At 38.5% G+C, this 27,973-nt stretch overlaps 1 protein-coding gene across 2 annotated transcripts; it reads right to left on the bottom strand.

The window, feature by feature from the left end:
• Positions 1-46: 46 nt before the first annotated feature.
• On the bottom strand, positions 47-27,244 carry TrissinR (Trissin receptor). Of its 2 annotated transcripts, XM_017243294.3 has the most exons (11): positions 27,125-27,244; positions 25,840-26,308; positions 12,663-13,281; positions 10,421-10,565; positions 8,994-9,153; positions 8,237-8,437; positions 7,441-7,863; positions 4,600-4,614; positions 4,217-4,482; positions 542-761; positions 47-467 (listed from the first exon to the last, which is right to left on the bottom strand). In XM_017243294.3, exons 3-11 carry the CDS (start codon positions 13,249-13,251, stop codon positions 417-419), a joined length of 2,070 nt encoding a protein of 689 aa, XP_017098783.3. In that variant the 5' UTR covers positions 13,252-13,281; positions 25,840-26,308; positions 27,125-27,244; the 3' UTR covers positions 47-416. The 2 variants fall into 2 exon arrangements, with proteins under 2 accessions (XP_017098783.3, XP_017098784.3); XM_017243295.3 differs by lacking the exon at positions 4,600-4,614.
• Positions 27,245-27,973: the final 729 nt, after the last annotated feature.

The following is a 27,973-nucleotide window of genomic DNA, read 5'->3' as shown; positions in this document are numbered from 1 at the left end:
CCAAATCGAGGAATAATTTAAATGCCGAAATGATTCTTGAGCTTGATTTATTACTATTATTTTTTCCATGTGAAATCATGCTTACATTAAAATCTTAAACTAAAAACTTGACGAGTTTGCAGAGCCATGCTCCCGGAGATGCATGCAAACATTCAAGCGATAATCAATACTAGGTCGGCTTTTTTTGGCTCCTTCGTGTGTGTGGTTTTTTTTATATCATCTGACTGGGTTCTAAGCGGGATATCTTCGATTCACTGGCAAATCCAATCCATGCAGCAGGCTTCTCAGAAAATCACAATTAAGGGCTACCTATCGACTAAACGGACCAGAAGTAGATGCCATTTATTGGATGGACCGCGTCGCGTCTATGGCCGTCGTCCGAAGAGCTTGAGGGGCTTCCTGCAACAGCTTGGCCATCAAAGCTGCTCGTTCCCAATGTGGGTGGTGTCCGTGGGCAGGGAGTGAGTCTGCAGGGAGAAGACGGAATGGATATTTGCATGGAAGACGATCCGGGGCGTGGGCCGGGAAAAAAAACACTTACCTGCAACGCCTTGCGCTTGTGATGCATCGAGGAGTTCGATGAGGACTTGCCCTTGCCCTTCTTCCAGGAGCAGAGGAGGAGCTCCTTCATGCCCTTGCGAAAATTGCGACTCAGGAAGGCGTAGAGAAGGGGATTTACGCCCGAATTGAAGTACGTGACCAGAAAGGTGAGCGGCGTTAGCAGCGCATTAAAATTGGAATCACCGCGATATGAACGTGACCTGCAAATGCATATACATGGAAATAACTATCTGTCTGTTTATACAACACAATGCGTGTTCTGTGCTTATGCAAATGAGCATCTGTTGGCCAAAACATTGAAACAGGTTCAAAATTTGGTGTCCTGTTTCAAAGTAGATTAGAGGACCCCCGAATATAAAACTTTGCTGGCCAAAAGTATTCCACAACTCTAATGGGATTCCACCCACCCACATTCACCCCACATCATCCGGCACTCTCAAAAGCAACTTTTCCAAAACCACAAGTTTCAGTTTCGGTTTCAGCCAGTTTCATGACTATGATATTCATGAAAATTCAGTTTAAAATTCCGCTAGTGAGTCCCATTAATTATGCAAGAAATGTATTGTCGCAAATTGCCAAGTTCAAATTGGACGGTCTGCAGTCGTGAAAATGGCCAACATATTTAATTATAAATTGCCTTTAAAAGATGTTAAAGAATTCCTTTATTTAGCTCCAATATTTATATTTTTATAAAGGTGATTGCATCTGATTGGATTTCAGCCATTGCAACATCCAATTTTAGAGCCGTACGTTGCATGTCGGAGCGGTCTTGGGAGATGAGCTGTACGTTAAGCCTCCAAACTGGGCAGCCAAAGCTCTACCGCAACTAGTAGTCCTTGCCAGCTTTCGTTGAACAAAGAAAACACTGCGAGCCAACTGTCAAAATGGCTGCATTTATTGTTTGTTGAAAATCCGCCTTACAGTCTCAAGTGCCAAGTACCAAGTGCCTTAAGGTCACTTGTGGCCTTCGTTTTGTTTACGCCACCACTTCAAGTCCTTTTGCCAATTGGACGCCACAACTTTCCACTTTCCACATCCGAACTTGAGTTTCGATTCGTTATGGCGACGCCATATTTAAGCCCGGCTCCACGGGGTGGCCTTTTGGACAGCTCCGGTGCCTTTAATGAGCCGCAGTCGGCCACTGGCAACTGGCAACTGGTGCAGTTATTACCACAATATCTCTCAACTGTCCTGGCCCCATTCAGACGGCCTTAAGCCAGATGAAAACGGTTTGTGAGCTAATAATGAGCACATGTCACTCACTGACTGGCGGCGGACCTAGTCGCATTTACTGATTTTAGCGGCATGGTGTAATCCAATTGCCGGCACGTGGCAATTACTCGGCCGGCAGTAAGCCTCCACTCCACTCCCACCCACCAATCTCATTTATATGATTATGTCACTGAGGGAACATCTAAAATTAACCATCCGCCAAGGACCTCTTAAAGATGCAAATAAACTGGACGTGCGACAACAGCCTGGACTGGGGCATCCGAATTGACTAATTGCTGACTAGCATTTTCCATTAGGCCAGCCATTTGTCATTGTTAAGGTTTCAGGTTATAAGAGCTCTCTACTTAGTGCCAGGAACAATAATTAAAAAGTTTCCACTTGCAGATCTATCACGCCGCACATTTGGCAAGCACTCGGGAAATTTATTCAAATTTTATTCGTTCTCTGCAAGAAAAATAGCTGAAACGCATTTCTATTTCCGACTGCAAATTGCAGTTTGCATCAGAAAACTGTGTAGATGTGTTGCTGGCAAATAGATTTGATTTCTTGAAAATAACAAGATGAAGTATCTCCGCCCACACAACAACACTTTCCTGTCAGTGCCATAATTGAGATTTATATACGAATTGACTGCCGGGCCGGGACAGGCAAGAGTTGTTTACTTGTCTGGTGGAGGGACTCCTCCGATTTGGCCATATTTAACAAATTGGCCTCTTCTTTCAATGTTTATATTACGAGCTGGATGTCGTGATTTGTTTGGATATCAGACCGGCTCACTCAAATGTCTGTAATCTGCCACATAATGGCCACGTTACAGCAACCAAGTCCCACTCGACCGGAACACAAAAGGAATAAACGGACGGAAAAAATACGAGATATACGGCGAGATATTACGATGCCGACAGATGCCATTCGTGCGTAAGAGCACCTCTCATCTGCCATATAGAATTAAAAGAATTTTAAAACCTTGTCAATTTTTTATTAAGCTATTTGTCACACACGTCCCCTGAATAATAAAGCGACTGTGGGTGGCTTACATATACGCGATTCGTATGAAAGTTTACTGCATCTGTCCAATTTATTGGGAAAATTTTTTCGAAAACGAAGAATTCAATGCGTCCTTGTGTAATTGTGGCTAATGGAATTTTTACTTTTTTGTTCCCCTTTACCGAGTAAGCGATTTCCAGCAATAAAAAGTATAATTAAGGGCAATTCATGATTCGAATGACACTCGCTTTTTTAATTCCTACTTGAATAAATTTCTTTAAAAGAGAATTCTGCTCGGTTAACTCTTTTGTCTGCCCTGTAAACCTATCAAACAATTTAATTTCCATATTTATTTTATTACTGTTGGTCTTAGTTTCGAACTAAGAGGGGTATAAATTTAGTTGAACAAATATTTGTTGCTTGCCTTGTAGGAGAAAAATTAGCAGAATAATGTATTCAGCAAACAGACTCTAACCAGCTAAGGAAATTAATGTACAAAAAAAAAAAAATACCAACACTGTTACCTTCATTTTCCATTATTTGACTTTATATTCAAGTCCTAATTTGTATTCCTAATTATATAATGACATATATAAAACCTCCTAAATATGCATAAATTATTTTATTTTCTGAAACTGATAAGCCGCTTAAAAGTTTGCCAAGTGTACATTATTATATTTAAAGCAATTAATTTCGTCCTGAAGCAAACAACTCACCCACACCCCCGCCTGCTACCAACCAACACCCACCGCCCTGGCAATTTTCAGAGTCCGCCCACGAATTAAGCTTACACCAGATAATTGCGCCCCAATTCAGTGCCGCCAAACCGAGTCGCCACTTTTCGATGCCACAACGGAAGCGGAACTACTGCTGCTAAAAAGCAAGTGAAATTTAACATCTCCAAGAGCCGGGCTTAAAGGTCAACGCTGCAGTGGGTAGAAATTCAACTTTGACTTGAGAGATCCCATTAAGAAAAGGGGAATGTGTTTTAAAACCACACAAATTGGTAAAATGAACAAAGCCACTATTATTTCATTAAAGTATTAGTTGAGGTTGTGTGGATTTTCATGTATGATGTTTATTGGAAAATAATAGGATAAGTAAATATTCAAAACTGTGGATAAAAAGGCTTGGTAGAACAAGATACTGAATTAATTTTCACCACATATTCATAAATCGTTCTAGACTTTTAGAAGTTTAATGGAAACCACAACATGAAAGCATATTCTAAAAGTCTTGTAGGAAGTTTATTTTACGTCGCGACTTTACTTTTTAATTTAAATGAAAACTTTAAAACGCGTTTAAAAATGCCATTAAAATTAAAAACCGTGGCTCCCCTGTGCCTTTTTAAAGTTATGAATATTGTGCTCAAAATTGTTCAGTTAATGTCTTAACACTTTACCTTTATTGGCCACAATTTTGGGTGTAAACTCACCAGTACTGCCACATTTTGCGTGCATGATACGGCAAATTGCAGAGAGCGAACGTCAGCACGAATATTATCAGCATACGGACGACGCCGCGGCGGGCACGCAGCACGTTGCTGGAGGAGTGGGACATGTGGGTGGCTCCGGCGGAGCCCACGCCTCCGCCACCGCCACCGCCGCCCCCGGAATGGCCCAGCCGCTGATGGTGGGCGTGGTGATAGAAGCTGGTCTTGCGGCAAGCGCTCACAATGGGACGATCGGCCTCCAGGGAAACCTGCGGATATTAACGGGTAAAAGGTCATTGGATTAATCATTAGAGCCATTCGAGCTTAAAGGAGCATTAGACTAGGCGTGGGGGTAGTATATAGCATAGATATAGAGATGCACCTACCTTGCAATTATCAAGCTAATTTGTGTTGTGTGTGGTTGTGGTTTTGGTGGGTTAGTAGAGTGTTGGGGAGAACCAAACGGAGTTATTGATCAAACGAATCGCAGAAAGAGAAAGAATTTAACGGAAAGATAGTTAAAAAGTTGTAGGTGGATCAAGGCCAAGAGGGGAAAACCCATATACAGTATATATAAAGATAAAATATAAATGTAATCCGTATGTATGGGGTTATCAATGTAAGAGGTGACTGGTGAGAAAATGCATCATTTTTTATTATTTCAGCTTATGGAACGTGCAAGTCAGTGTCAATTTCCTTGGCCAGCAAATACCCAATCCACATGGCCAATACCATTCGATTGCTGGTCTCTGAAAACTTTCGCCGTCCCTTGGCACTTTTCTGGATGATTTGTTTCAGTTTTCATCTTTCGACCAACTGTCGGGCAACTAGCTCCATTTTCGGTAAGGTCAGCGTTATTTTTAATGTGCATTGACACCTGCTACGGTGACCAAACCGAGCCATTTCGCCAGCCACTTCTCTGGCAAAACTTTCGCGAACTAAATTTCCCGGAAAACTTTTAATGAGCAGGGAATTTGTCAAGCCCGCTACTTATACATAATACATTATCGGTAACTGCTCGAATTATGACATTTCCAGGGTGCCAGCGTGGCCCTCCACATCCTAAATCAAATGGTGTCTGAACTGCTTTTGGCCCTTAATTGCTACAGCTGCTCCCTCCAACTTAAAGTATGTTTTCTCCAATTGTGACTAGGAATTCGGGTGAGAAAATTCTTTATTCATGAGAATCGATTTGCCGAAGTATAAGGTTGTCAAATATCTCCCTTCCGCTTTTTTGCTCTTTATTCAATGCTTTATAAAAAGTGTTACAGTGATCCGATTTAGTTGAAATATGCGCCGTTTTGTTCGATAATCCGTTTCCATCTAGACGGCAACTTCATAATACCTCCCTCGTAGAAGCCCCCCTCCTTATTTGCGAAGAACTCGGACAGCCACTTTTCACAAGCCTCTTTTGAGTTCAACTTTACACCACCAAGGGCGTTCGTCATGGACAGGAACAGGTGGTAATCACTTGGCGCTATGTCCGGGCTATATGGTGGATGCGATAAAACCTCCCATCCGAGCTCCCGTAGCTTCTGACGAGTCATCAACGAAGTGTGTGGTCTGGCGTTGTCCTGGTGGAACACTACACCCTTCCTGTTGGCCAATTCTGGACGCTTCTGGTCGATCGCCTGCTTCAAGCGGTCCAATTGTTCGCAGTAGATGGTAGAATTAAGCGTCTGGCCATATGGGAGCAGCTCATAGTGGATGATTCCCTTCCAATCCCACCAAACACACAGCAAAACCTTCCTGGCCGTCAATCCCGGCTTGGCCACTGTTTGGGACGATTCACCGGCCTTCGACCACGACCGTTTTCGTTTGATATTGTCGTATGTGATCCATTTTTCGTCGCCAGTCACCATCCGCTTCAAGAATGGGTCGAGTTCGTTCCGTTTCCGCAGCATATCGCAGGCGTTGATTCGGTCCACAAGGTTTTTTTGCGTCAAATCATGCGGCACCCAAACATCAAGCTTTTTTTTGTATCCAGCCTTCTGCAGATGGTTTAAAATGGTTTGGTGACTAACTCCCATCTCCTGGGCGATGTCACGAGAAGCCACATGCCGGTCTAACTCGATGTATTCCATGATTTGATCGGTATTTGTCGTCACAGGTCTTCCGCCGGCTGGCTTATCCATGGTGTCGTTTTCACCGGCTCTGAATCGTCGAAACCATTCCTCCGCGGTTCGAAGTGATAGAGTACCATCCCCCAAAACCCCATTAATCTCACGGAACGTTTCTCTAGCGGATTTGCCTTTAACGAAGGAAAACTTTAAAATAGCGCGAATTTCGGCGTTAGTGAACTCCATGTTTACACGTCTATAACTGGTGAACGCAATATCCAAACTAATCATGCATAGCGTCGTTTTGTAGGTTATGTCAAGACCTTTTAAATTATGTATAGTGTTGCCAGATACGAGCTCTGTAGCGCTTTGTACATAGCCGCGAAATTCAAAAGACAAAAAGGCGGAAGGGAGATATTTGACAACCTGATACGTAATGGGCTTTGTTTTATGTCCTAAGGGTATTAAATATTTAAATTTGGTACACAAGTTGGCAGAGTTGACAGTTTAAGTAAGTGTTTTCTGAAGAGTTTAAAATAGTATCTTTCTTTCCTAGAAAAAGCATTTTAAATTTTAAAATGTATTTAATTTTCTTTTATTTAAGTTGAACTGAAATCCATCGTTAAACTTTGATGGTTTTTTTTTTGTATAGTAATATTTAAAAAAAACGTTTTTTAAACGACCAGCAGACAAATTTTAATGCATTTTCATTAGTTTTTTTTGACTTGGACCCTAAAAAGTACTACTATTTTAATGAAATGATACCATCACAACAAACTGTCAACAAAAAACTTTTATTTGAATTTTTAACCAGTGGATAAGGTTTGCAAAAAGGCAAGGAAAATGGATTTCCAATCACCAGAATAATTAATACTCTTTGAATTTTCATTCCAAAACTTTTGAAAATATAGAAGAATGTAATAATATGATTCTCAACTTTGAATGGCTTACAATACGAACTACAAAGCTGTCCAAAAACCTCTTTTGCTTCCGCTTGACAAATTCCAACTCTGAGCAAAGAGTGACCTATTTTTAGCCGTAAAATACTATTGTGTTGCTTTGGTTACACCTTCTTTTTATGCAGTAATTTTTTTTAACATATTTTCCTTAGTCGCTCGACACACCCTACCCTTTTCTTTTGGAAGTATTGTTTTCGTGGAATCTCACCTGACTCTCTGTGATGCTGACGCCGCGCTTCTCATATTTACTGCTCTGTTTACGTGACAAGGACGTGGTGCTGCTGCCGGCGGAAGCGAGTGACGAACCACCGCCTCCCATACCCACAACCACACTCCCACCAGGGCCGCCCGTCCCCCCCGCCAAGCTGCCACCGCCCCCGACAGGTGCCGCTGAGGTCGCCACTGGGGCCGTCGATGGCAGCTGATGGTGCTGGTGTGCGTGGACATGGTGGTGCTGGTGCTGATGATGGTGGTGGTGATGATGGTGGTGGTGATGATGGTACATGCTATTGTGCATGCCCATGCCATTGTCCTGTCCAGATTGCTGCTGCTGCTGCGGATGCTGTGCCACATGGGGCGTAAGACCGCGGGAACTGCGCCACAAAGCAATGGCGATTTTGCTGTACAGTACCTGCAATGAAATGCATTTGCCTTAATGTCATTTAACAAATTAAAAGATAAACTCAAGGTCTAATTCCCATTTGTAGGCCACACATCAAGAATAAAAGAAAATTAAATTTATTTCTAAGGACATGATGTCCCGAAAAAACTCTGAAAACGGACAAAGTAATTGGGTTAACATTTTTTTGGGCACTTGGAAACGTTGGCAGACAAGTTGGACTTGTAAAAATCCTCTAAATCCTATAATACCCAAAACATTTTCAAGGGGCTTAGGGTACATATTAGTAATCTGACAAGTTTCAATTTCAGCTTTCGAGCCAGGCAATAAATATTGTCCATGTCCTTCAGGAATCAGTTAGTTTTAAAATATACGTAATACTTACTGTCATCACCAGTAGAGGCATCACGTAGAGCAACACAAAGTTGATCATGTCCAGCAGCTTGGAGTTGAACATCTCCCGGTCGAGCACACAGATCTCCTCCTCCTGGCCGTCCTGGGTGTGGATATTCTTGATGGTCTTGCTGAATACGAACTTCGGGGTCGAATACACCGCCGACGTTATCCAAACAGTAACAATGACCATCTGAAAGAAACAAGCCTTAACAAAACACAAACCTGACTGCCAAGCACGCGAGCAATTTGTTAAATTGCGAATGAACACACAAAGTTCGCGTTAATATCTATCATTTAGTCTGTTGACTTTGTGTTTTGTACCTTCATTAGAACGCATTTACATCGACAATGGCGTTTTAAGTTTTCAAAATTGTACAATTTGTCTGCCGGAATGTGTCACAGGACTCGACAGGACATAGTCGGTCGTTTACTTCATACCCTAGAGCAGGGAACAATTTTTTTGGCAGCCATAAAGTTAAGCCCATGGCTTAATAAGCCTTTTTAGATTCAAAAGCAGTATAATTTTTGGGTGCGTTTACTTTATTTGGGGTCGGCCTTTAACAACTTTTATTGGCTTGCAAATGAAGGTTTAAATTAGTTTTTTTTAACTTTTTGGCAAGAGACTCTTGTTGGGTTTTAAATTAAATAAATTTTATAGACCCATTCTGGCAGACTTTCGGTAGCTCTTACTTCCTTTAATAACTACATACATACATATATTATAAACTTAATCATCTAATATTTACCCTTAGACGTGCCGCAGTCAAAATCTGCTTGCAAGTTATTGGATGTACGATGGCAAAGTATCTCTCCATGCAGATAACCACCAAGATGAATATCGAGGCTGTGTAGCTCAAAGAGTGGACAAACTGGTACATCCGACAAAGAAATTCCCCAAAGACCCAGCTGAAAGGACCAAAAACCCCATAGGGAATTAATAATTATGGATTGGTAAAAGTTTTTCTCTTTAAAGAGTGACATTCCCCGGCAACGCGAATTCAATGGCAGACCCATAAAATTTTACGACATGCCAACGAAACTAAATGTGGCATTAAGGTGTCATTAGTATTTTCGGTGCGAAAAGCTTTTTTGGCATTTTTATTTTATTATCGGATGAAATTACATTTAAAAAGGCGACGGATCATTGTATTTTGGGATTAGCACGTAATTCTATTTGTGCGCAGCATCCTTCAGAGGAGGTTTGGGGTTTGAGGTTTGAGGGGCGTAATGGCCAAAAATTTCAACGGTTAAGTGGTTTTATTGCGGTTTCTATTTTACTACATCGGAGGCTGTTAAATATGTTGAGTTTGAAACAAAATATATAACTTTAGGGTTGGCATTAATACTAATTCTTTATATTGAAGAGAAACAAGGTTCAACCGCGACGTCATTTATCAGCATTGTTAGAGTCTTTAAGGACTAGAAAGGTTACGAAACATCTAAATTTTCTTCTAAAAAGCTACTTGATTTACGAATTTGTGGCAAACCAAATGAACTCAGCCAGATACAAAGTTCTTTATTAGTTATCCTTGTGTGGGAATATTATATACCATAAAATAGTGTCGACTGGGAGCTCCTAACTAGTTTTCCCTCGCCTTTTTATAAATTCGCACGTCGCAGCAACGTGTTCGCAAGAAAGCAACGAAACAATGCAAATAAACACTGGGGTAGGCGAGTGCGAAGGGGTCAGGTGAAAAACCCGAATGTCGACCAGAAAATGCACACAGGAAAGTACCGCCTGGGGTTTGATACTTTTTTTGTAGCTGTGTTTTTTTTTCAGTTTGTGGCTGGGGCAGCAACATGCTGCTGCATATTGCACAGTAAAATGTTGAATTTTTGTGCTGCATTCTTTTGGGCGCAAATGTCTGACAGGCATGTCAGACGGCGACAGCCTTTGAATAATAAATAGCTGGCAAAACATATTTCGCTCTCAACGACTTCATAATGCTCTTCATTCAATCACTCTGCCTTCACTTAAAATGACAAAACAGGAGCTTTACGGTTCACTTTCCAGAACAGTACTTAATGTTGCATGAAAAAGTCGGAGGATCTCCTGCATTGAAAATCAAAAGAATTGTTTATGCTCGCTTGCATTGTTGTCCTCCCGTCGTGCATAAAAGGACTTTAATAAAATAAACAAGCTGCACACTTATTTGTTTATTTTTTCACTCACCTGTCTATGAGATAGATGGACAGGTTCTGCATCACACAAAAGAGGCCGACACAGAAGTCCGCAAACGCCAAGTTGGCCAAAAAGAAATTCGTGATGGAGCGCAGTCGCCGCGATAAAGTGACCACCAAAATGACAAGCAGGTTTCCTGGGAACATAAAAAAATTTAAATGCGAGTTAAAACAGAAACAAGGTTAGAGATACTTTTTAATATTTTATTTGGCTAGAAGTATAAACATTCGACTATATCCGCTCTGTTGTTCAACAACAACTTCATCCTAAACTTAAAACAAACAAGGCCCTTATTCCAAAAATAAAAACAAATCTATGAGTTGGCTAGAGTGTTTGATTTCGAATTTCTTCCTGGCACTTGAAGGTTTTAATAATAAATTGTGCCCGAAACAAACGAATTATTTGAACCTCACACACTCTCCAGCCAAATGTCAAGAAAAACTTTTTTAATTACAATGGATAGTCAGAGGCACGAGAAAACAACCAAACAGAAACAAAAACCAAGCGATAGCTGAAAAATAAAATATAAAATGAAAATAAGAGAAAATTTTTCACAACTTGAACGCGTGCTCGGAAATCCGATACTAAAAGTGGAAAGTCCAGAAGGCTTTTTCTTAGTATGTATCGTATGTATATTGTATGTGGCATCCGTGTGCCCTTCACTCACATATATTTTGGAAGAAAGTTTTCAATTTCATTTTATTCTTAGCTAAGTTAGCTGGAATCTAAGCCAGGTTAGGGCGGTCTACTCTTTAACTTAATCAATGTAATGAGGGTTCTAAGGACTCACACATGGTATAATCAATTGCCTTGTATTAATATTTGGCATTTGACCTACTAACTAATTAGACAGTCAATTTCCATCAATTAGTGGCCATCTTCCGAACACTTTGGTCAAGACATGCACATAGGACATGCTTCAAACTTGGCCAACTAAATGATTGGTCAGACAATTCCCATCAATTAAACGTCTTAAAAACAGAACAAGGATTAATCCAATGGACGTGATATGTAAATTAAGAGCTTTGAATTAAATTACATTAAAATGAATGGGAAATTAGATCAGTGGAGCCGAAATGTCATGGATGGTAAATTAAGTATACGCAGAGCTATCTTTAAGCGATGTCCGGGGGCAGAGCAATTAGTTGAAGAGAATCCCTAAGCATACACACATTGGGCCAACACACAGCCGGACAATACTGGGAAAATGGCAATAGAGTGGTCTGTTCCACAGACAACATCCAACAAACAGCCAAACAGAAACTTGGGACGTGATTGCAGCATGCTAATTTTATGGGCGACTGTGTGGCATGTGTGGCACTGCCCCGTTCCGCCCACAATATCCCCCCTAATAGCATCCGCAGCCCCTTCGGCCAGCAACAGTGAATAAGTTGCCTTCATTTTGCAATTGCCTGCACATTGCAATGACGTGGTTGACATTATGTCTAATGGTCGGCTATTTTGAGCCATTTGTAGCCATTCTGTATGGTGACCAAACACGTTCCCGCTTTCATTGCTCCTCTTTCCGTCGGTGCGGTTAATAAAGTCGCATTCGACAATGCCCGAAATGGCTCCTAACACCCAATCATACAATGTAATTGATTTCGAATGTCTGGCCCCTAGTACGCCCCGGCATTTTCGGGATAAAAGTAGCTTTGTTCAAATGCTACAATTTCGGGCTTTTTCAAGCGAACAAACGCCAAGAGGAGGCCTTGTTCTGTCGCATACGTTATCCTACAACAATTTCCGCAGGCAAAATCTTTCATACTAAATTATCATGGCCTATAATAATTATTTCCGCCTCACATAATCTTTTACAAATGATTTCTAAATTATTTCAGGCACTCCGGAAAAAGATCCGATAGTAATTGGAGAAAATGTTGACTAGGTTAGGGGTCACATATGTATGTATACTACTCTTTTTACTGAACATTTGGCAAATATATGGAAATGGCATTTTGTGGCCAGAAGCATTGCATGATAGCAGAAATATCAGGAAAAAAAATTATTTTAATCGAAACGTACATATATATTTTTTTAAAGTAAGGTAAGGTATTGAAATTGGCAATAATATGGATATAGTTAAGGGCCATTTACAAATAAACAAAAATATTTTAGAAGCTTCATACATAAGAACCCTATTATAATCCCTTTAAAATAAAGGACATAAACTTAAGCCTTTTCTCTACAAATTTCCAGTCTGTATAGTGTTCATTAAAATTTGTAAACTCACCGAAGAAACAACAGCAAAAGACAATCGAGTAGAGAGTTATGAATATGATGCGCACATCGGTGCGGTCGAATATGTATTCGCTGGCCTCCTCTTCCTCCTCATCCTCGAAGTGCTCCATGCCGACTCCAGGGAGTCCTGTGGTCTGGGAGGACACAAGGTCTGTAGTGCTCTCACCGAAGAGTATTGAATAATCGGTGTCGTTTGTGTAGACGCTGGATGCCGTGGATGTAGTAGTAGATTCATCGGCAGACACTGCCAGAGCGGCAATGAAGAGGAAGCCCAGGACCAGGCCCGGAAATGAGTGGAACCCAGCGGAGGACATTCGCGGTTTCTGCCCAGCCAAGGGGCGGGAACGTTGCGGTTTGCGCTGTTGTGGAGCGGAAGAGCTAAAATTTGTTGAGATGCCATTGATAGTGTTGGTTTGATTATGCAACGCCTCCATGCTGCCGTCTTTATTATCGTCGCCATCTTCATAAGCCGCTGATATGTTTACCCTGTCACTTTGGTGTCGTTGTTTATGCCGTTCTCGTTGTGGTAGCTGCCTCCATGTTGCATTCGCATCCTGTTGCCAGGACATCAGTGTTGTCATTATCAAGCAGTGTGATATAATTAAGTGTAGCTGCAAGGGGAAGTGCATATACGAGAGTTAGTTCCATAGAAAGGATCAGATGGTGGTTGGCTTTAAAATGGCAACAGCATATGGCCTCGTTTTAAAGTCTAGTGCTTTAAAGTTATCATGGTTCAACTAAAGTTAGTGACTTTTCTTGGCTAGGTACCATAGCATAACCATGGCCCAAGGCTTTTTCATTTCATTGACGGCAAAGTCACGTCTCAAATTCAGAGCCTGGCAATTACAATCTGCCTTGCCTATAGAAATATGTACAATGTACATCCCCAGATTCGAACACACTTTTTAATTAAGCTTCCCTTTTAATGACGAATATAATTAAAGACTTTGTATCTTATTGAATGGTTGAGGCTTGTATCGCTCCCAGAATAGAAATTATTAATTTAATTTGCATTCAGATTGTTTTGAATCCCCTCCCTTTGACAATGGGCTTGGCTTGCTGCCGGTTTCATGCTGTTTTTAATATCCACTAAGCCCGGCTGCTAATTACACAAATGCAAGTCACATAATCATTCCCCGCCCTTTCGCTTTGATTATTGCTATCTGCGATGCTGTGTGTGCAATAGTACAAATATGCACTCACTAATGACAACACAACACTCTAAAGTTACGCAAACAAAACGGCTGTCAAGTAATTAACGCTGCTAAATTGTCATTTATCCATGTACATGTTCAAGTGCCCTAAATTAGAACACCATGAATAATTTGCAGCGAAACTATAAAATAAATGTGCACAATTCCCTGGAAACATATTAGATTCAAGGGCATTGCATTTAGTTTAAAAGCTTGCATATTTATTTTAACTTTTAGGGATGATGCAGCAAACTTTTTAATATAACATATGAATAGTACGTCAAAAAACTAAGTACATTTTTATTTGAAAATTGCCAGCTTTAATTTCAAGTGCCGTGCTGGTAGTGCGCTTTTTTGTATAAAAAGGAAATAGATGTCCTGTCTGTTCCCATGTCAAAATATCCTTGCTGCCACGTATATCTAACATCAAGAGAAATAGGAAAAAATACAAAATATTTCGTACTTCCTCGTTGAGAGACAGGGCAACCCAATAAATGGTTAGACATCTAAGAACGTTTTTTCAGCACTTTTTACCCAAAAAACTTTTCCTCTAAAGTTTTTCCTTCAAAAGGCTATGCTAAATGCACTATTAGGTATTTTTTCCAGCACTTTTTCCAATTGAATTTTTTTCGGAAATTGTAGGAATTTCATATTTTTTGCTCACCGAGCTCACCGTCTCCGCATGTCGTCACCCGCAACTAATATCAAATGCAGGTGCTGCAAGGATGTCGAAAGATGAGACAGAATGGCTTGGATATGCACGTACATGAACACAAATTTGCAGTTTCACCTCTGGGCGCCCGGAATTCGCCTGTTTTCCGTTTCCTTTGCATTTTCAGAGGCACAGGTAAGTGCAGAAGTTGCTCACAACAACGGGATTAGTTTGCGTTTAAGTGATATTACGTGCCCGTTGAGCTCGTGTCATCTCCAGAGATTTTTGTTGGAGGTATGTACGAAGGTGAAGAGTGAAATTGGCACCCGCACTCTAGACACATCCTCAGGCGATGCACACTAGTCATCTTTGCATTCTTGCACTCTGAAGACTTTAGTTTTAAACTAAAAAGTATATTTCTAACACATTTTTTTTAAGATACCAATTTTGTGGTCTAGACTGACATAAATTGAAGTATTTCTATTCAACCTTCACCTGTCAAGAGCAAATTTTTCCATTTGCCCACCACGAAATACGATTCGACACAACGATAGAAAGATATCCTCTTGTCACTTGCAGGAAATCATTTCCATGGAACTTGAAAATATTTGTTTTGTTATTATATTCAATTGTTTTTATTTTTTTGAGCACCTGCTTTAAAGCCCGAATTAAAGTTTTTGAATAGTTTTTACCATTAGGCTTTAATAAAGTTTTTCAAGATGACTTTTACACAAGTCTTGCTGCAATTAATAAATTCATTTCCATAAAAACGAAAAGTCCTAAATAGCTAACTAGCTGAGATTTAAATAACTACTAAAATGTAAATTCCAAACCGTTCAGCTCCTAGACTATCAACATAAAAAACTTTACCTGTTCAACTATTCCAGTTTGGAAGGTCCTACTGCCTTCCGCCAAGAAGTTGATGGCCAGAAAGTCGGGTAATTGGAAAGGCGAGGAGAGATTGTCGCGCTGTTGGCACTTCCGGAACGGAAATTGCTTGGCGTTTTAATGAGCCAAGTGGCTCACAGTTTGATTGTGTGTGTCTGGGCCACTAAGGAGCTTTCAGTCTGCAACAAATGAAAGCTGACGTCTGTCTGGCTTTAAGTGTCTAAATTGATTTCCCTGATACTTATTTAATTAAAACCAGATGCATGTGCACTGAGAGTTCTAGCTCTTGTTGTTGACTTTTCTCGAGGCAGTCCCCCACCGAAGCCGTATTTAAGAAATAAACAAGACAGCAAATGATTGAAAGGAAATACCCTTCATACTTCACTGAATAAAAAATGATTTTATCAATAACCGGACATATTTTTCCCCCTGTGTAAGCTTCTCTTCATGCTGAGGTGTCAAAACACAAGGTGCAGGGTTAGAAAAGGTGCAAAGGTGAGAGTAGCGCGTGTGGGTCGTGACCTTCGCTACCTTTGGCTCGCCGCTCGTCCTGCAATTGTTTGTGAAAAGAGTATGCATTGAAAACTTTTGTTTGTCTGCTCAGTGTCAAGGAAGTGGGCAGAAACCACAGTGGGTGGGTGGAAGGACGAGACGGCTCTACTCAGACGGCAGTGGGCCATGTTATTGGAAGCCAATTTAGCAGACAACATCACTGACTTGTAGAGCCGTGCGACCAATTTGTGCAATAAAAGTGCTGCAACAAAAGCCTCTGGCCACTCGTGTTGCATATTTATGGGGGCATGCGATTTATGTGCCTCGGATGGCTGAAGAAATGCTGGAGAACGGCTTAAACGCCAATTGGAAATCGTCTTTGCGCGACAATTTTCAATAAATTTGCATTCGGCTGGGGTGCTCTGAAAATCACCCGGGTCGCCCGACCGACCACCCCCTTTCCATCAACAGCGAATAATTTATGACCAGTGCTCCTCGTCGCAGAATCCACGGCCAGGATGGGGGATCCGGGTCGGATTGGTCGAAGATTATGCAAAGTTTTTTTTCTTTTTTTTGCGACGCCTCTTCATGACATTTCCAGCATAAAGTTCCCAATTGAAAGGCCCCCGCTGGCGAAATTCGCACGAGCAACTTTTGACTTTGGGGAATATCTGAAAGTTCATTTTTTGTAGATCTGGTTGACTTTTCCCCCGAATTTCCCACATGTATGGACAAATTGCAACCGATAGCGATACGCACGAAAAGCACAAGCTTGAGATGCAAAGAAAATAAATAATGTGTATAGAAGTATCTCTATTTCAATTTAATAGTTTAAACTTTAAAGTTTAATGGTTTAAAGCCTCTGGACAACGCTCGATTGCAGCCACACAATTTAATTATTTTGGTATAAAATAAAATGAGCCCCAATGCAGTTTTCTTTTAAGGCCCAAAGCAAAAAGAAAGTACACATTGCAGCTGGCCGGATTGCAAACAAAATTTGGGCGGTTGCCATTGCACTTTTTTTTACGGAAATTTATGATCATAGACATAGCCACAAGCGAAATAAATTTAAAAATCATTAGGAAATGCAGTTGCAAGCACATGTGGGCCCACCCACAGAGAAATCGTTTACTTTTCAAGGCAACAAAAAATTTTAAAAGCTTCTGTCCGAATTTTCCTTGAACATTTCGTCGCTTCACTTTGCTCCTTTCTCTGCACGAGCTTTTAAAATTTAAAGCCTTACTTGGAATGAAAAATGTGTAGACACAAGATGCTTAAAGTCAGCCTGATAAATTGTCTTTAATTATTTTAATGGAGTATTATACTTTCTAGCTGGAGCTGAATTTAATATAAATAAAGCAACATCCTAAAAACTTATCTTAGCGAAAATAAAGGCTGTTTGAAGTGAGTGAGTGAAGAGAGTAAATTTTTTTAAAATACTAAAGGGTATCAAGACTCCTAACCCAACTACAAACTTTCGTATTATAATAAGAAATAAATGCAGAAAATATGAAGGTCATTCATCATACTCAAATGATGGTTGGTGAGCATCAGCCGCATAAATATTACATTATAATTATGATGGCCAGACGACTTGGGTGAGGTGTAGGTGGAAAAGTTTTTGCTGGAAAATTAATCAAGCACTTGGAAAAACAGTAGCAATTCTGAAACGACTTTCGGCCATTCATTATTTTGAATGTCGTCGTCTGGCGGCACTAGAACAAAACTTTTCCAACCGACCAACTAATCGAAGACATCAAAAACAAAAAATGGACAACAGTCCGACGCGTCGAAACCCATAAAGTCGGAATGCCTAATAAAGTCGTTGGCCGTTGCAGAGGAAAGTGACTTGCCCTCCTGTGACGGGCCCTAATCAGATTGTCAATAATCTAACCATTAGAGCCGTCCATTTGTATAAATAAAGATTTTCCGCTTTCACAGATATCCGCAATTTCAAGGAAAATAGAGCCAACTAGCTAACTTTTAACCTTCGATCGGATATTAAAGTTTTTCAATTCCTTCTACTTCTGAAAAATAGACGATGTTTCTACAAATGTTCTTGTTTCTCTTATTTATTTAATAGCAAGTATTATTAATTAACGATTTTACAATGCCTTTTTCAAACAATGGCAAATTTATGTTAATGCCTCATAAAAAACTCCTGTTAACTTAAATTGCATACAATAACCACTAATTTGTTTACGGTTTTATTGAATATTGATTGATATTTAAGTGGTTGTTTACCACACATGGTTTGAAATCAATATAGGTATTTACATTTAGTGAATTGAACAATTCAATTATTTTTATCGTTTTAAACAATAAAAACAAAACTCCTATGAGTGTTTGCCTTTTAACGAAATTAATAATAGGAAACAGAAATTATCATTGTATAAGGCATTAGACCCTCACATAAACTCAGACCTTTGACACGAAGACCCTTCACTAAGAATATAAATTAAATTGTTCAATAGAACATAAATATGCAATATAGAACTTAACAGCCCTTAGTTATATTTAAACTTTAATGAAAGAAAAATATTAGAAGAAACGACCATCTTATAGGAGAAACACTCGACAATTGCCGTCCTTAGATTTTATGTCTTGGATGCATACCGATAAGCCCAATCATATTGCAAAAATCGATTGGGGATTGCCACCTGTCTGGCCATATAAGCCGCACAAGGCGTTGTCATTCTTGATAAAGTATCGACATCCTCCCCAAGGCAGGGTCGTCTTTTCTTTCAGATGCCACTTTATCCGCGCCACTGCTATCTGCCGTTCATAATCATTTGTCCTTGCGGCAAAAGATCCTTTAACCAGGTCCTCGCCGCATTCCCGCCTCTACCATAAATATACACAAAGACATGCATCGAGGACTCGGGAGGCTCGTAAGTTTATCACTTAAACGCCATCTTCACGGCATTTTTGCTAAAGGTGCTAAAGTAAGACTCGGCGGCGAAAATTGATTTTGTCTTAGTAACTTTCACACTTTTTTGCTGTTGTCTGCCGAAGGATATATTTAATTTATGCCTTGCAAATGTAAACGAAAAATGTGATTTTCTTGCACAGTTTATGACGGCCACTTTGTTTTAGTATTTTGTGTTCGTTTTCCTGCCATGCTAGCAATTTATGGGCTTGCATAAGAACAGTGAAATTTATGGTCAGACATTGGCACCACTTAATGGATTGTCGCATAATGGAAGATGATTTGATTGCGCCGAGTCCTGGGTCCCATTTTTCAACTATTCTGTATTACAATCTTATATTAATAAATTTATCATTTAGATAAGTTGCCTTAAAAAACCTAAAGAAAACTAAAGATTTTTTCCTACATTTTAATTCTTTTATATTTAATTTAATTATATATGAATGTTCAGAATTAAAAGAAGTCAAAAGTGTTTTTGATGAATAACTAAATTTTTTTAACATTTAATAAATTATTAGCGATTCTATTCACTTTAGTCTTATAGCACATGTTATAATACAAAGAGGAATTAAAGCCCACTCTGCGTATGAGTGATATATATATGTTATCAAAACAAATATCGCCTTTGTTATCAAATTATCAATTAATCAAAACTTACTCATTTAAAAATATTTCTTAATTATTTTGTAATGATTATATTTACTTTATCTATACTCTTGTATATACCCAAAAATTTGGAACACAGTGAAGGAGCCATCTCCAACCCTATAAACTCTTCATCAGGATCGCCTCCTGAGTTGAAATGGGCATGTCTATCTGTCTGTTTCTACGCAAACTAGTCTCTCAGTTTCAAAGCGATCGACTTGAAACTTTGCACACAGCTTTTCCTTTGAACGCTGTATATAAGTCGGAGTGGGTGGGATCGGCCGACTATATTCTATAGCTGCCATATAACATAGATGATTGATAGGAAATGCTATAGCTTGGAGTAAGAGTTTAGAGCTTTTAGAATTAGAGATTTTTTCTATGGGTTCTATTTTTGGCAAATAAGGAACTACCCAATTTCTGTCATATAACTGAACTATCGGCAATGACCGAACATTTTGAATTGTTTTATTATGAAATTCAAATAAGGATCGGCCCACTATAAGCTTTATTTCCGATGTATATCTGATTCTCACTGCAAGGCTATATCAACTTCGGCTCAGGTCAAAGTTAGCTTTCCTTTGTTGATTTATTATAGCTTTTGATATAAAATATAAGACAACACTGCGTATGAGTGATATATTATTTTTCGGTGAACCAAAGAGATATGAAAGGATTACTTACCATATACACCAGTTTTATTAACCAAAAAATATATTCCTTGCCTTTAAGAAGTTTGGTATTTATCTTTAAAATTTTCTGAGCTTTAACATTAAATTCTGCGTGTAATTTAAAACTCACACAATTTCGTAAAAACACACATGCTTAATGTTTGTTCTGGTTGCTCTTTATTTTTTATTATTTACCTTTCAAGTTGGTTGTAAAATCGTGCCTGCGACTCTTCCCTGAAAATTAAATTTCATTGCACTTTCATTGAGAACTCTGCATTGGTTATGAGACCTGATTGAATGAACTCATTTTGTTTTTCGAATGAAACCTTTTATCGTTTATAACTTTTAATGGAAAAGCATATGTACTATGTGGCCAAGGGCTTAACAATTTTATAGACACGTAAAATGTACTGGATTATAGACCCAAAACACTCAAGGACTTGCACAAGAAAACGCTTTCAAAGCTAATGCCAGAATTATTTTCTTTATTTTCAGAATATTCTTCATGCAAACATTCAATTTCGACCTCCAATTGCTGCCCTCCCTCGATTATTCACCCATTTGCATACACAATGGGATTTCACTGGTGGGCGGGTGTCGAGTTATCCAAAAAAAGGTAAACCCAAATTTTTTGCTGGCTCTTTTTGTGCCGCCCACTTGTAACACACTACAAATCATTGAATGCTTCACTGACAAAATTGATTTATTTTTGTTCCCCCTCTGTTTTCATTTACTTGTTCGATCATATAGTACTCGTTCGATTGTAAACGGCTTGATTTTTGTATCGGACTGCGATGCCAACATGGAAATTCGGGTTTTTATGATTGCATGCTTTTTTGCCGGTTCAGCAAATACACTAGAAAGTGCAAAAATAAACGAAATAACTCAATTTCCATTGATGGTGTGCTTAAGCGATGTAAATTAATTACTTTGGGGTTTACAAATAAAGTCGTGCTGGATAAACTATCACTTTGATTACTCGTAATAATAATATTTCCCAGTTTCTTTTCACATAATTCTTTTCGAAAAACTTGACTTTTTTTACTGCCATTGTCGCAGCCACAAGTAGCCACGTATTTATTAAGTTACAACCATGGCAACGTGAACCAAATTTTCAAGTCATTTCAACCAATACCCAAGATCTTTTCAAGCATTTTTAGAGGTTAAGTACCTCCTCCTTCGTCGCCATTAGTAAAGGATTCAGAAGAACTTTATGATGTCAACTTCTGCAACCGGAAATTGTTTTGACGTTTGTTGTGGTTTATGCCAAAGGACCGAGGACCCGCCCAAACAGGAAACTCCGATCTGACCCCTTTCTGGCGACCTCAGCCTGCTAAATAGTATGGGGTTTCTGTAATTGACTTTTTTGGACCCAAATGAGATTGCGGTTGTGTCGCTTAGCTGTTATTTCAGTTCGTTAGCATACATTTGTGTTGAACAACATGAAATTCGCCACCGACTGTCTGCATTAAGATTCGAGAACGTAATTATCCCCAACACAGTAGCTCCTGCGAGGGGTGGGAGCTAACTTTCCATGCAAATGAGTTTAAAATTTCGCATACAACAAAAAAAAATTGCCAAGAAAGAGGAAATGCTTAATGAATGCATTGCGCAAATTACATTGTGGAAGCCACAAGATTGCGTGACATTGCCGTTGGCGACCCGTTTCGAGGGAACACGACGAGGTATCTCCTGGCCAAGTTGAAAGTTCAAGCGCGCCCTGGTATAGGTGACTTGGCAGCGTTTTTTTCACCGATTTCCCCGAAGGTCACTGCAAATTGCTCGACCTTAAAACCAAAAGAGTCGAAATTTCGCGTTGATTGTTTTGTAAATAATAAATGAACAAATATTTACTATAATAATACTTGCAGCACTTTCACGTTTCTATTGCATTTTTGGGCAAACGAAATTAAAACTATTGGTAATTTAGATCAGGTATCTATTGGAATTTATGGTTTCTAGTTGTTGGAAATAAATAAATATTTTATATTTTCAAGCTTGGACATTTTTCAAACTCTATTATTCTAACCTCGGAACATAGAACATTGCGTGACTTTGAATAAAAATCAATATATAAACTGTTTCGATAATAATAATTGAGTGCGGAACACAATTGAGTGATGGTTTAATAAACCTGATCTATTGATTTTTGTCTTTTCCAATAAACACTTGGATAGTACTTGCAGTTAACATTTGACCAACAGCCCAGACAAATTTGTTCATATTTTAGTAATTCTGAAGTGAACTTTGGTAAACACACTGAGGATTAACTTGATTGCAATAACCTTTGGAATGAAGAATGCTTTTCAAGTTTAAAAGCCGGTCGCATGAGGATGAGACCACCACCTATTTGCTTAAGCCCCTTTGTGTGGGCCCAAATATCTTGGGGCCGCAGACAAGTATACATTAATATGCAGAAGGCAAAAAGCAGGGCACAGAACTCCAGCAACATATCATATGTGGGTATAGTTGGGCTCTCCTTTACAAAGGACATGTTTATTTTTATGATTATGTAAACAGGTCAGACTAAGGAACAAGGCGAACACCGTATATATATAATAAATGTGCGGTCTTTGAGCCCTAAATGCACATGATACTTTAAGTTTGTTAGCCATAACCCTGGGATCTTTGGCTTTTCATATCCAGGCAATGATTGATTTAATGAAGGCAGCACCAAACCCAGAAGCCGAAAGGCACAATATCAGATTCTGACTTCCTACATACACGTACCTGTTGCAAACCCTTGGCAGAATTAACAATTCAAATTATGGCAATAAATTCTGCAGTTCCTATTTACGGGTGTTTTGCCATTTGCATTTGTGGCTTCCACTAAAGTTTCCCATTTTTTGGGATGAGCTCTCGTGGGGTGCGTTTTACGACCGAAATATGCAACAGCACCTCCAGAGTTACATTTCACACCGAAATTGCGGTAAAAATTTACTTGTTCCTAGATTTTGATGCAGATTTATGTAGAATCGATGTACGAATCTTTTAAGGTATTCCGCTCAAGAATCTTATGATTATTGCCAAAGATATAGCCTTCGCTATGGGCCATATAGGGGCCCCATGCATTTTTGAAGGGGACCCTCCAGAAAATTTGACAAAAAAACTAAAAATTTATTTTTTTCTAGATTTTGATGCAGATTTATGTAGAATCGATGTACAAATCGTTTAAGGTATTCCGCTCAAGAATCTGATGATTATTGCCAAAGATATAGCCTTCGCTATGGGCCATATAGGGGCCCCATGCATTTTTGAAGGGGACCCCCTAGAAAATTTGACAAAAAATCTAAAAATTTATTTTTTTCTAGATTTTGATGCAGATTTATGTAGAATCGATGTACGAATCGTTTAAGGTATTCCGCTCAAGAATCTTATGATTATTGCCAAAGATATAGCCTTCGCTATGGGCCATATAGGGGCCCCATGCATTTTTGAAGGGGACCCTCCAGAAAATTTGACAAAAAAACTAAAAATTTATTTTTTTCTAGATTTTGATGCAGATTTATGTAGAATCGATGTACAAATCGTTTAAGGTATTCCGCTCAAGAATCTGATGATTATTGCCAAAGATATAGCCTTTGCCATGGGCCATATAGGGGCCCCATGCATTTTTGAAGGGGACCCCCTAGAAAATTTGACAAAAAATCTAAAAATTTATGTGTTCCTAGATTTTGATGCAGATTTATGTAGAATCGATGTACAAATCGTTTAAGGTATTCCGCTCAAGAATCTGATGATTATTGCCAAAGATATAGCCTTCGCTATGGGCCATATAGGGGCCCCATGCATTTTTTAAGGGGACCCCCTAGAAAATTTGACAAAAAATCTAAAAATTTATTTGTTCCTAGATTTTGATGCAAATTTGTGTAGAATCGATTTACAAATCGTTTAAGGTATTCCGCTCAAGAATCTGATGACTATTGCCAAAGATATAGCCTTCGCTATGGGCCATATAGAGGCCCCATGCATTTTTGAAGGGGACCCTCCAGAAAATTTGTCAAAAAAACTAAAAATTTATTTTTTTCTAGATTTTGATGCAGATTTATGTAGAATCGATGTACGAATCGTTTAAGATATTCCGCTCAAGAATCTGATGATTATTGCCAAAGATATAGCCTTCGCTATGGGCCATATAGGGGCCCCATGCATTTTTGAAGGGGACCCCCTAGAAAATTTGACAAAAATCTAAAAATTTATTTTTTTCTAGATTTTGATGCAGATTTATGTAGAATCGATTTACAAATCGTTTATGGTATTCCGCTCAAGAATCTGATGACTATTGCCAAAGATATAGCCTTCGCTATGGGCCATATAGAGGCCCCATGCATTTTTGAAAGGGACCCTCCAGAAAATTTGACAAAAAAACTAAAAATTTATTTTTTTCTAGATTTTAATGCAGATTTATGTAGAATCGATGTACAAATCGTTTAAGGTATTGCGCTCAAGAATCTGATGATTATTGCCAAAGATATAGCCTTCGCTATGGGCCATATAGGGGCCCCATGCATTTTTGAAGGGGACCCTCCAGAAAATTTGACAAAAAAACTAAAAATTTATGTGTTCCTAGATTTTGATGCAGATTTATGTAGAATCGATGTACAAATCGTTTAAGGTATTCCGCTCAAGAATCTGATGATTATTGCCAAAGATATAGCCTTCGCTATGGGCCATATAGGGGCCCCATGCATTTTTGAAGGGGACCCCCTAGAAAATTTGACAAAAAATCTAAAAATTTATTTTTTTCTAGATTTTGATGCAAATTTGTGTAGAATCGATTTACAAATCGTTTAAGGTATTCCGCTTTAGAATCTGATGTCTATTGCCAAAGATATAGCCTTCGCTATGGGCCATATAGGGGCTCCATGTATTTTTGAGGAGAACCACCCAGAAAATTTGACAATAAATCTAAAAATGTATTTGTTCCTAGATTTTGATGCAGATTTATGTAGAATCGATTTACAAATCATTTAAGGTATTCCGCTCAAGAATCTGATATTTATTGCCAAAGATATAGCCATCGATATGGGCCATATCGATGCATTTTTGAAGGGGACCCTCCAGAAAATTTGACAAAAAATCTAAAAATTTATTTGTTATTAGATTTTTATGCAGATATATGTAGAATCAATGTATGAATTTTGTATAATGTATGTCGCCAAATTACAATACAAATATAAATTATCTTTCAATGAAAAATATATTAAGTTTGAGAGACTTTAAATGTTTCAAAAATATTAAAGACACACTAGACTACATTTTCATAGAAAAATTCTGAGTTTAAGAAAATTATTCCGTCTGTTTCTTAATGAACAATTGTTTTTCTTTCATTCAATTGAGACGTGGGCGCGCACATGTACAAATATTCAGGCACTTGGGAATCAGATTCGCAAATATCACAAAATATAAAGCGTGAATCCTAATCTACTGGCATAAGACACACCTGCTACCAATTCCCATCATGTTTGTTTATTGTATTTCGCAATAGGAAGCCATGGCTAGGCTGACATCTTTTTTCCTTACTCGTGACGAAAAGTTGAATAGATGATAGATAATAAAAATTACAAATAATGATGAGATATACAATTTTTGTGAATATTCATGATAATATTTCTTTTATTTGATAAGGGGTTTTGACATCTTTTCGTTATATTATTTTGTGAATATGTTAAAATATGAAAAATTTAATTCATTCTTACCTTTTTAAAGAAATCGAATCTTATTTGTTTGTTATTTTTGTTCTACTAAGTTAAACTACTTTTGATCAAGTAGAGTATTATTATTCCGGAGTATTACTAATTAAATCGTTGGTTTTAGTGATTTATTAGATCAAGAACATTTCATGACAGGTTTGTCTCAAATATAACAAATTTCTCGGCCGCACAAGGAAGATTGAAGGCTCTTGGGAATACAACTCAAATGATTTTCATCAAAACACATGATAAATTATATGGAATTCCACATATGTGTGTAGCTTGGGGGTAGGCTCCTTAAGTATCGTTGTATTTTATTTTGCACTAAATGCTTCATTAATTTTACTGTGCACTATTCGTAACACGAATCACTTGTTTACATTTCGTATATTTTTGTGAATTTTTCATTTGTGTTTCACATTTGTCTATACAATAATAGTGGGTCTCCGATTAGCTGGACGAATTCGACACATTGCTATAAATATTTCAAAAATATTTTATTCCATTCTCTCAATTATTTCAACAATACTTTGTAATATGAAACAAAACCAAAGGCGGAAAGCAGCTTGCTATATAGTCGGGCTGTGCACTTTCGTTTAATGGTTTTCTCTAATATTAGCTCTAATATTTTTACGCCAAAATAAAATCTGTCTGTTCATCGTTTTAACGACCTAATATAATATATATTTCAAAATTGTTCTTACAATAAAAAAAAGCATCGTATTTGAGAATGGGGCTTATATACTGCGAGATAGAAAACTGTTTTTATGACCTTGGAGATACTTTTATAATTTTTAGTGGCTATTTCCAACCCCAGGTGCGCAGTACTTGGAATTAAGATTATAAGGTTCTTAAAAAAGTTTTTAAGCCACTTATGAAACCATTCGCGACCGTCGGTCTGATGGGTTGTTGCCATGTTATCCTTTTAGTTTTACAGTTTTAATTAGTAATTAAGCCATTTTGAGAGCTAAAATTAATTACCTAAGAAACATTTTCAAAACAAAAATTTTAAAGCCAAAAAATTTGGAAACCTCATTTTAAATTATTTAGAAATATGATGGCTAAATTCAAATATTTGAATGTAAAAATTTGAAACTCTTTTATTAAATTTTCCAAACAATTTTGAAGCGAATTTCCGTTGAAAACTTCGATCATAAATCAAGTTGAACAATTCGAGTTCTGACACATCCACGCAATTTTTTTTTAATTTATAGACTTCCACACGACTTTAACATAAATATTTCAAAAATCACGGACATGTCGATGCAGAGCAATCGACATCCAAACTCACACAAATGCACGCTTGTCCGGGTATTTCGGTAGGAAATCGGGTGAAATATTATCCAAAATCACTCGGAGCCTTGGCCAAATTCGCGTCCGATTTTGGCAAGTTGCGTCCGATTCGTTCGAGGTTCCGCGACATTCTAGCCACTCGGCCGTTTTGGGGCGAACGGGCCAGCGAAAGCCGCCCGAGTCGGTGGCATTCGGCTGGTGGCATGCCACTATGGTTAACAGAGCTCTGCTAGATTAACAGCCATTCTGCTGGACCCCCTCTGCTTGTGGCACGCTTGCTTCACATTTGCGTCACGTGCTGATGTCCTTTTGCTGCTGTTGTTGCATTGAACTTGAACTAGTGGCAAAGTTGTTGCCGTTGCTGTTGCGGTTGTTATTGTTAGTGTTGTTGTTCTCACGTTGGCGCGCATTTTGCCGGTTATTTTTGTGGTCACCTCTTCTCAAACTCGCTCACCACGCACGCGCCCTCCATGGGGGTGAGCAAATATCGGATATATGTTTTATTTTTTAAGTTTGTTCAAAGCAATTAATGATTCCTAAAATCAACTATTTTTTTTTAATTTTACAGCATTTATTTAAAAATTAAAAATTATTATACGCAAAAAATTCATAAAATATGTAATTTTTTTTAAGTTTTTTAATGATAGCTATTCGCCATATTTGAATTCGCCATTTTGTTCGGATCAGTACGTGAGCATTTCCTAAAAGTCCTCTTCTTTCCTCTTCTTTAAACACTCAAAAGTTGACCTATAATTGTAGATTTAGATTAAAATTCAGATTAAGTATAATTTTTAAATTCAAAAATATACATCAATTTTTATATTCGAATTTCATTAAAAACAATTTA

Source organism: Drosophila bipectinata, chromosome 2L (assembly GCF_030179905.1).
Source record: "Drosophila bipectinata strain 14024-0381.07 chromosome 2L, DbipHiC1v2, whole genome shotgun sequence".
In the NCBI taxonomy this organism is placed as follows: domain Eukaryota; kingdom Metazoa; phylum Arthropoda; class Insecta; order Diptera; family Drosophilidae; genus Drosophila; species Drosophila bipectinata.
This window is presented reverse-complemented; position numbering and strand designations above follow the sequence as displayed.

Bases quoted from the DNA above. Each gene is read 5' to 3' on its own strand.
- TrissinR (XM_017243294.3), bottom strand. From the start codon at position 13,251: ATGACAACACTGATGTCCTGGCAACAGGATGCGAATGCAACATGGAGG. The intron at 9,154-10,420 runs GTGAGTGAAAAA...TGGTCCTTTCAG, and splicing joins TCCATCTATCTCATAGACAG to CTGGGTCTTTGGGGAATTTC. The intron at 468-541 runs GTAAGTGTTTTT...TTCTCCCTGCAG, and splicing joins ACAAGCGCAAGGCGTTGCAG to ACTCACTCCCTGCCCACGGA.